Source organism: Sceloporus occidentalis, unplaced genomic scaffold (genome assembly GCF_023333645.1).
Source record: "Sceloporus occidentalis isolate IW3139 unplaced genomic scaffold, rSceOcc1.0.p SCAF_2, whole genome shotgun sequence".
Taxonomy (NCBI): Eukaryota; Metazoa; Chordata; class Lepidosauria; order Squamata; family Phrynosomatidae; genus Sceloporus; species Sceloporus occidentalis.
In genome coordinates this window covers 272,897,764-272,907,419 of record NW_028316982.1, presented here as the reverse complement: position 1 = coordinate 272,907,419, position 9,656 = coordinate 272,897,764, and the positions used below count along the sequence as shown (strand labels likewise).

At 50.9% G+C, this 9,656-nt stretch overlaps 1 protein-coding gene across 3 annotated transcripts in view; it reads right to left on the bottom strand.

Moving 5' to 3' along the window:
- Positions 1 to 1,498: 1,498 nt before the first annotated feature.
- LOC149320208 (FH2 domain-containing protein 1-like) overlaps positions 1,499 to 9,656 on the bottom strand; it is an 11,064-nt gene continuing 2,906 nt past the window's right edge. The window contains exons 4-11 of one of the 3 annotated variants that reach the window (XM_089513140.1): positions 8,316 to 8,446; positions 8,125 to 8,202; positions 7,931 to 8,031; positions 7,301 to 7,371; positions 6,308 to 6,415; positions 4,340 to 4,410; positions 3,816 to 4,119; positions 1,499 to 2,509 (exon numbers count right to left, since the gene is read on the bottom strand). In XM_089513140.1, the coding sequence (XP_089369266.1) occupies positions 1,808 to 2,509; positions 3,816 to 4,119; positions 4,340 to 4,410; positions 6,308 to 6,415; positions 7,301 to 7,371; positions 7,931 to 8,031; positions 8,125 to 8,202; positions 8,316 to 8,446 (1,566 nt within the window). In that variant the 3' untranslated portion in view covers positions 1,499 to 1,807. The remainder of the gene's footprint in view (positions 2,510 to 3,815; positions 4,120 to 4,339; positions 4,411 to 6,307; positions 6,416 to 7,300; positions 7,372 to 7,930; positions 8,032 to 8,124; positions 8,203 to 8,315; positions 8,447 to 9,656) is intronic. The other 2 variants (XM_089513142.1, XM_089513141.1) reach the window with 2 other exon arrangements.

The window sequence follows — 9,656 nt, the reverse complement described above, 5'->3', positions numbered from 1 at the left end:
GTCTAGGGCTTGGAAGTGCACTTGGACGCCAAAAGCTCATGGCTATCCTGCATTCAAGGAGGTGGCCTCAAATGCCCCCCAAGTATCCCTCTGCCACCACTGTACCCACATCCTGGCCTGGAAACCACAGCAAGCCTGGTCTCTCCTGGGCAGCTGGGCATGCAAAGCCATTCCTCCTGGCAGATCCTGTTTGTCCAGTTCTGGAGGAGTGAGTGGGTGAGGGGAGGCCACAGAGGCCAGGCCTGGCCAGGATGGGGCAAACGGAGCAGCAAGGAGAATGGCAGGCAAGGGATGCTTTGTGTTGGAAGATCTCAGCATTCGCTCTCCCCTTCCTCAGATAGGATTTCCTGCATGCAAACATCCCATTTGCTTCTGCTAAACCACAGGGTAAAAAATACCTTTGTAGCCCAATAAACAAACCATATGATTCAGCTCACTTCCTTTAGGAAGCTTCTCTCACACAAAGAGAGTCTCCCTTTGCTTCTTCTGCCTGGTCCCCCATCTTCCTTCTCTCTCAACTTTTGTGTTTTTTAAAGATGATGAGATAAAAACTTCTTCTACCTAAAATATCCATTAGCCAATGTTAGAACATAGCATTGATGCATATGTAGATTCAAACCATTGGTAAACTTTTGCTTGACCTGCAAGCTACTTGTGCTTGTTGCTTTTGAGGCAGTATCCATCCTTAGAGACACACTTCCGGACAAGGACATGTTTCTGCTACTCTGCTGATATAAAGCTAGACCCTAACCGACTTGGCTTTGATGGTTTGGGTGTTAAAAATATTGGATGTTTAAATATGTTTAAATATTTTTGTTTCCTAATCCAAGGCTGAAACCTTAGGAAACCTGAGCTGCCCACACTTTGTACCATAAGGAGATGCCACCTCTAACTAGGGGCATCGCAAGGGGGATGTGGAGGATGCGGACCACACCAGGGGACACTTTAAGGGGGGTGAGCCCACTGCTCCCCAGATATCTGCCTTTTGGGCTGTGGGGTTCCCCTGCATCCCTTTAAAATGCTTAAGAGACGGGATGAGAAAAGAAAGGCCACGGGTGTTTTAAAATTAGTTTCTTTTATGCTTTTCCATTTTTCTTTCTTTCTTTCTTTTAAATCACATTACCAAATTTTCACTTTAACCACCTGAAACAATGTACATGTAAATCCATTTAGGTAGTGTGATATTGTAATTTAAAGGTATAATTTTGCTAGTTGTTTATGCCACACCTATTGCCATGACATTCAGTGATATAAGGCAATTACAACTTAGGAGTAATGTTAGTACAAAGAAATCATGACTAAGGATTCTGCATGGTGTGGTATCAGAGGAGGTCAAGGGATGCCGACACCAACCTAGTGACGCCACTGCCTTTCACCCCGAGCATCATGGCAGTGAAGTCTTTGGGGGGAATCCCCACTTCTCACAATTCCCCCCCATCCACCGGCAACATACACACTCCATCCAGGTGACCTTCCAAAACCTCAAGCAGACAAGAAGTGTCTCCAGAAAGGTTTATTAAGAATGAACAACACAAGTTTTAAAAATGGGCAGGGAGGGAAACAGAAAGAAGTGGGAGGAAGAGGCTAAAAATGGCTCCAAAGGCCATATATATCTAGTGCAGAACGTACGGGGAAAGAGGGCTGCATAAAGGGGACAAGTGAGGTCATCCAACCCCCCCCCCCAACAGAAGGGCACCAGCGCATACTAATCAAAGGTTGGAACTGGAAAGCCCAAATTGGGGTGTGTTCAACCCTTGGCCAAAAATGTTTAGGAATGAGTGGGTGGGTGGGCTTCCCTGTCAGAGGCTCAGGACTGGGAGGGGCGGCGGGACTTTTCGCCAAGGCTGAGGCGGCGGAAAAAGCCCACCAGGGCTGAGGTGTCCTTGGGGGAGGCCTGGGGGGAGATGGGGTACTCTGTCCTCTCCGGAAGGGTCTTCTTGGAGGAGAAAAGGCTGGAGAGGCGGAATTTGACAGGGCCCCCTGGGGACATAGAGACTCCAGATGGAGGCAAGGGGGTGGTGAGAGGCATGGACGTGGCCGGAGGGGACTCCAAAATGGCTGTAACAAGCCCCTCTCCAAAAAGCCTGGCTTTCTTGCCCCCGTGGCTGGGGGTGGCCAAGAGGAGAAGGTCAGGAGTGGCCCCCGCCTGGAGTGGGGTGCTGGGGGCAGCCTCAGTCAGGATTGGGGCTCCGGGGATGGTCTCTATCTGAAATGGAAGGCGGCTGGGTGCGTCTTCTGGATGTGGGGAGTGCAGGACGGCGAGTGTGTGGCGCCGGCTGAGGGGCTGCGGGGGAGTGCGCTCCCTGGCAGGGGGGCTCTTGATGCGGTGTGGGCCCCGCAGAGTCCGTCCACGCTGTCCAGAGCAAAAGGGGTCACGGTGGAAGAGGGCATCCAGCTCCACGTCCTCCAAGCCGGGGTCGCGCGTGGAGCAGGTGGCAATGGAGCGCCGCTTGTGCTTCTCCTGGCGCTCCCGCTGTCTGCGTGCAGCTGCCTCCTGGGCCCGGTTCTCCTGGGGAGGAAGACAGCAAGCTGGTCAGTTGGGAGCAAGAACCGAGGATGTGGCGGGGAAGAGCCAGCCATGCCAATTGTGAGATCCTGCAAAGACGGAGCAAGAGGTGGCACTTGAGTACTCCAGTAAGTGCTGGGGCCTCTCAAAATTGTCTGGGATGCTTTGGCCATTGGCCATCTTGCCACCAAGTGCACATATAGCTGTAGAGTAATTTAAGTTTCCTAAGGCTTCAGCATTTAATAAGGAAACAAAAATATTTAAATATCAAAAATATCAAAGCCAAGCCTGTTAGGGTCTAGCTTTAAATCATCAAAGTAGCAAAAATGTGCCTTTGTCTAACTATGCTTCCCTAAGAACTGACTCCAAAAACAACACAAGTAGCTTGTAGTTCTAACGTAAGTTTACTAATGGCTTTAATCTATATTTACACACAGAGGCTATATGCTAACCTAGCTAGTGAATAGTTCCAGTGAAAGAAATCTTTATCTCACCATCTTTCCAAAGTAAGCTGAAAAAGGAGGAAGATAGAGGAGCAACAGTTCAGTTGAAAATCTTGAGAGAGAGTCACACAATATATATATCCAACTCCTTTCCAGGCAAGCATTCTCTGAAGATGCCAGCCACAGATGCTTCCTGGTGAAACGCCAGGAAGAAACTCTTCTAGAACATGGCCACACAGCCCAAAAACCCCACAAAAAACCACTGAGAGAGAATGTTTGTTATTCCCAAAACAGGAGTGACCTAAGTCATATGGTTAGTTTGAATGAGAGAGAGAGAGAGCAGTTTGCATACAGGAAATCCCTATCTATCTAAGGGGGGGGGGGGGGGGGGCAATGCAAAAATCTTCCAATAAGAGCAAGGCCACTTAACGCACAACATTCACTGGTGTGTTGACCCCCAACAATTCTCCTAGGGATTCGTGGGGTCACTCTGCCTAGGGCTCACCCATAGCACCCCAACTGCAGCTGTCAGCGCAGTAAATGGGGGTGCAGACAGGGTGATGATCACATGTCTTAGCCAAAAAGGAGGGCAAGGCACCGTAAAATGTAGGACACTCAAGAAAAAATATAGGACATTACAAAATAAAAGTTGAAAATACTAATATAAATGTAAATCATGCTTCTTGGTCGTGCTCAAAATGGAGGACCTTTTGGAATTCCTCCTGGACAGATGGTCGAAATGTAGGGCATGTCTTGGGAAAGGAGGACACCCAGTCATCCTGGGTGTAGGGAGTGAGAGGAGGGGCTCCAGACCCTCCCTCTCCTGTGGCCACAATCCCCACGACACACTTCTGAGTCCTGGTTACCTGAACGGCCGCTAGGAAACTCTCCGCAAAGGTCTGGAAGACGCCACAGGTGTCAGGCAACCTGAAGCTCTGGGGTTCCTCACAGAGGAAGTCAGCCAGGGTGGCTGTGGCCTGGCACAGACCCTCCCAGGATGTCCTCGCTGCCCCCAGCTCCGCCTCGGCCACTTCTAGGAAGGGCCCCATTTGGCTCTCCCAACCAAGGGTCCAGAGCTCCCCACGGGCCCCTTGCAGGCGCTCCCCCAAGTTCCGTAACTCCACCAGCAGCTCTGTGTCCACAATCCTGGAAGGAAGAAGCCCAGAGACTCTGGTGGGGACAATAATCAAGAACCAGCCCACTGCCCAACCTTCCACCACCCAGGACTGGTTGTGGCCCCTCATGAGAATGAGCAGGAAGCCACCAGCCCAGATGGGCCACTGCAGGCAGGAAGGCAGGAGGAGCTGTGGTCAGCATCTGTGGAGACCAGCGGTCCAAGGGAGTTCTCAGCCTTGGAAAGGGTCCCGGCACCACCAGCCACCTCACTTACCGTGACGCTGGCCCAACGTGCTGGAGTTTTCTTGGAAAATGGAGGAGAGACGGGTCCTTTCTCTCAGCCTCCTGCAGGGAGAAGGAGAAAGCCAGAGTGGCCTCAGTCATCCTTTGACCTCCACCACCCAGCCTTTCACATTCACACAATGAGGGCAGAGGAGGCAAGGAGCGAGAGACACCGGTCAAGCCCTGTTCTGCCACATACTGGGCCCAGATGCCTCTTGCCTGGACATCTTCTCTAGTCCTCCAGTGGAGGAATCTCAGGGCCAGAGTGTAGCCTTGGAAGGAGTGTGGGCTCACAGTGAAGGGAGTCAGATTCCCTTTGGGACCCCTACCACACAGATCCTCAGCCAGGCTATCTGGCTAACAGGGAGGGAAGAGAACGGTGGCAAGACAGGGCAAGGCACAAGCTGTCATGCCCTGCTTCCAGAACATGGAAATGGACTCTGATTCAGAGACTGAAGCCATTGACCTTTTGGGATCTGGTTCTGAAAGAGAGGAGGAGGAGGTTCCAGAGCCACAAATTTCAGAGGCAGACCAGGTTGCAGGACCAGCTCTTGCAGAAAGTCCTGCTGCCCATTCAGACAGAAGGAGACAACTTACCCCTACCTTCCTTCATCAAGCAAAGACAACAAAAAAGGGCTTGAGGAGGATTTAGAAGTAACAGCAAGTAACTAAGCAGCAGGAGTGTTGAGCTGTTGATCAATAAATCCCCAGCCCTGCCCTCCAGGAGTGATTGGAGATTACCTGACCTATCTGGCTCCCCATCATGGTCCTGAATGCTGTGCTTGACCTGGACTGTGTGTCTTGACTCTGGGTGCCATTACCTGACTTGGACTTTGCTTAACTCTGATTGGGGCTCAAGGCTTGTATTTACTAAAGTAAGGGCTAACTGTAAGCTACTCTGTGACTGTGCTTGTATCAGTTGGGTCTCTTGAATGCCTGCTAAAGGATTGTGCGTGAGTGTTTTTCCTTTGCGGCTTCCAAAGGCTTTTGAAAGCCTCTGTTATCACCTACTATGGCTATTAGCACAACTAGGCAAAGCTTCCCTGGGAAAGAAGGAAAAAACAACTAAAGAACCAACTGTTTTGAGAAACGTGAAATGTTTAAGCCCACCAATTTTGTGGGTTGGAGCTAATGTTTTTAATTGATGTATGTGCCCTCGCTTTTTAATTACGTCCAAATATGTCTTACTAGCCATTTTTGTTCCTCCATGACTGCAGAAATAAACACCTTACTGATTTGGAGTCAAAAGCTCCAAATCCTGGGCATAAAATGCTGTTTGAAAACACTGAAATCCTGGACCATGCCAACAACTCCCATGTCAGGATGCATAGGGAAGCCATTGAAATCCCCAAACACCTGGGCAATTTCAACAGGAAAGAGGAAACCCCAAAAGTAAACAAGGTTTGGCTGCCAGTCCTGAAAGATAGCAAGATAAAGACTCAACAAATGCAAATGAGAAATCTTCCAGGGTCAGGGATTTCCCAGCAGACAATGAGCCCGAATCAAGCAGACACTCATGCTTCTCTTTTGCATAACCTCCCACCTGAGGACTGCCATTAGCAACAGAACAAGACACAGGCAAATCACTCCTGCCTTCCTAGGTCACACCATATATATACCCAACTCCTTTCCAGGTAAGCATTCTCTGAAGATGCCAGCCACAAATGCTGGCGAAACGTCAGGAAGAAACTCTCCTGGAACATGGCCACAAAGCCCGAAAAACCCACAAAAACCTTACTATCTACAGAAACCTTATTTACTGTATCTGCAGGGGAGAGTTCAACTAGTTCTGAAATTGGGACAAGAGGGGAGCATCAGTCAAGAGTTGTTTCTCAGTGGAATGGAGCGGGCACTATGGGGCAAACACAGGAGAGACTAAGTAAGTATTGCCATCCACCTACCCACCCACCCCCGTGCCAGGCACAGGGCATCTTTTCCATTCCCCTTCCCCTAAACTCACCAAGGCCACAAAGTGGAGGAGGTCCATGCCAGGCCGGCATGCTTTTGTGTCTGCCAGCCGGAGCAGCGAGGGCACCCGAAAGCCCAGGGCACAGCCTGCGTAGCCTCCCTGGGAAGGAAGAGGAAGAACAGGAGAAGTTGGCAGACCCCAGGGAAGCCCACTGCCGTCCAGAACATGTCCATGTGCATCCTCTGCAAACATAAGCCTTCCGTCTTGCTATTCTGTCTGCTCGTCCACCCGCCTGCCCTTGGGGCTTGCAGGACAAGTATTTGCAGCTGGCCCTGTGAATGGCTTGTGGGGTTTGGGTCCCCAGAAAGGGGCAGTACACCCTTGACCACCCATTGAGATCTCACGCCTGGGTCTGGAAACCATGCCTTATGAGGAGAGATTTAGGGAGCTGGGTATGTTTAGCCTGGAGAAGAGATGGTTAAGAGCTGATATGATAGCCCTCTTTAAGTATTGGAAGGATGTCACATTGAGGAGGGAGCAAGCTTGTTTTCTGCTGCTCCAGAGACTAGAACACGGAATAATGGATGCAACTTCCAGGAAAAGAGATTCCAGCTCAATATTAGGAGGAACTTCCTGACAGTAAGAGCTGTTTGACAGTGGGACACACTTCTTCCTCGGAGTGTAGTGGAGGCTCCTTCCCTGGAGGTCTTTAAACAGAGGCTGGATGGCCATCTGTCGGGGATGCTTTGATTGTGAGTTCCTGCATGGCAGAAGGGAGTTGGACAGGAAGTCCCTCCTAATGTTGTGGTCTCTTCCAACTCTATGAATCTATGACCAGTCTAAAGTGACAATTTTGGGGGACTACTCAGCACAGGGGCATGGCCACTTCCCAAGTCACAAAGTGGCTGCAGGAGGAGGAGGAGGACCCTTTGCCAAGCAGCTCTGCAAGCTGGCTGAGTCAAGAGGTCACCCCCAAACCAGACCGGAGGACAGGCAGGACAGGATGATACCCCAATTGCTGTCCCGCATGGGTGTCCCAGTTACCTCATTCATGTAGTTTCCTGCCTCCAGGACCAGCCGGATAAGATCATGCAGCTCCTCACAGCCCAAAAGTTCTGCATGCAAGGGGGCAGAAAGGGTGGGTGCATCATATGCCTTGCACATTGCGCTGGAAGAGATGGGGCAAAATGCCCCTTGCAGCCAATCCCAGACCACAGACACGGGGGGGGGGGGGGGAGCAAAGGGTGAATGCAGACAGGCAGCTGCACTGGGCCCTTCCATACATTTTTGTTATTGCTCTTGTGTGCTTTTAAGTCACTTCCAACTTATGATGACCCTAAGGTGAGCCTACCATGGGGTCTTCCTGGCAAGTTTCTTCAGAGGGGCTTTGCAATTGCCATCAGGCTGAGAGGGCGTGACTTGCCACTTCCCAAGTCACAGAGAGGCCAAAGTGGGTTTCCCTGGATGAGTTTGGATTCAAACCCGGATCTCCAAAGACATAGTCCAACTCTCAAACCTCTAGACTACACTCGCTTCCTAGCAGCCATCAGACCCTTGACCCTTCTCAAGCGCCCACTCATGTACTGCAGTTGGGGGGTACAGACTACCACCCCAAGAGAGTCCTTAGCAAAAGACCCCCAACTGCCCCCCCACCCCCAGCACATGCATACATACCCAGAGCTGCCTCTGTCAGGATCTGGATGGCCGACCGGAGGCTGTTGAGTTGCGGGAAAAACTCCTCCTTGAGGACTAGCAGCTCCAAGCGACAGGCGTAGCTGAGACAAGGAAGGAAGGGGGGGGGGCAGCTCAGGTGCAAGAGAAACTGGGAGGGGGGCTACCTGGACTCCAACCCTGCCCCCCCCACTCACCTGGGCACCTGGACGAGGAGGAGGGCAAAGATCTCCGGCTCCGAGAGGCGGCTCTGGTCACCTTGGAAGGCCTCCAGCCTTTTGACCTTCCCAGGAAGAGAGGCAATCTGAGATGGGGAAGGAGACCCAGGGGTCATCTATCCCACCCCCTCCATGAGGGCTTCTAATGCAGGGTGAGAGAGCCTCCTCACCTTCCAGCCATCGGGACAGAGCTTCTTCCCGCCAAAGTGGACACAGAGGAAATGGTCAGTAGAACGAGAAAGAGCCCCACACCAGAGCACCCATCACCAGTGGTGCCACCGTGAGCCACCTTGGGTCCCTTCTGGGAGAAAGGCGGCATACGAATGAAATAAAAAAGAATAAAAAATAATAGGATTGGTGTCACCTCCCCATCAACCTCCTCTTCCCATCCCACACCATACAGCAGCCTCAGTCATGTTTTTTGCATTAATAATAATAATAATAATAATAGTAAATATTTATTATCATCTAATAATAAATACATCTCTTCGGGAAGGCACAGTTCCATCATCTCTGAAACAGGCAATTGTAAAGCCTCTTCTGAAGAAACCTTCCCTCGATCCCCTATCTATGAGCAACTATAGACCGGTCTCCTTATTACCATTCTTGGGCAAGGTGATTGAGAGGGCAGTCGCCTTTCAGCTCCAAGCGGTCTTGGATGAAACCGATTATCTTGACCCATTTCAAACTGGCTTCAGGATGGGTTATGGAGTTGAGACTGCCATGGTCGCCTTAGTCGATGACCTCCGTCTGGCCACTGACAGGGGTAATATAACTCTGTTGGTGCTCTTGGGCATCTCAGCGGCCTTCGATACCATCAACCATGGTATCCTTCTGGAACGCCTGAGAGAACTGGGTATCGGAGGCACTGCGCTCCAGTGGTTCCGGTCCTATCTCTCAGGAAGGTTCCAGATGGTGAGGCTGGGGGACAGCTGCTCTCATAAAAGAGAGCTTATATTGGGCATCCCTCAGGGCGCTATTCTGTCCCCCATGCTATTTAACATTTACATGAAGCCGCTGGGAGAGATCATCCAGAGCCATGGGGCACGGTGTTATCAGTACGCTGATGACACCCAGATCTATCTCTCCATGTCTCCGACTGATACAGTGACTAAGGACAGCATCTCTCCTCTGGATGCCTGCCTGGGGTCAGTAATGGGCTGGATGAGGAAAAACAAACTCAGACTGAATCCAGAGAAAACAGAGGTACTCATGATAGGTGCTCCGAATCCGGACAGGGAAATTTGCCATCCTGTCCTGGACGGGGTTAAACTTCCCCTAAAGGACACAGTTCGTAGTTTGGGAGTACTCCTGGATCCATCTCTGCAATTATCATCTCAAGTAGATGCGATGGCCAGGAGTGCTTGGTACCAGCTTCGTCTGATATGCCAACTACGTCCCTGTCTGGAGCGAAAGGACCTAGAAAATGTAGTACATGCACTGGTAACCTCTCGCTTGGATTTCTGTAATGCGCTCTACATGGGGCTACCCTTGTATCAGGTTCGGAAGCT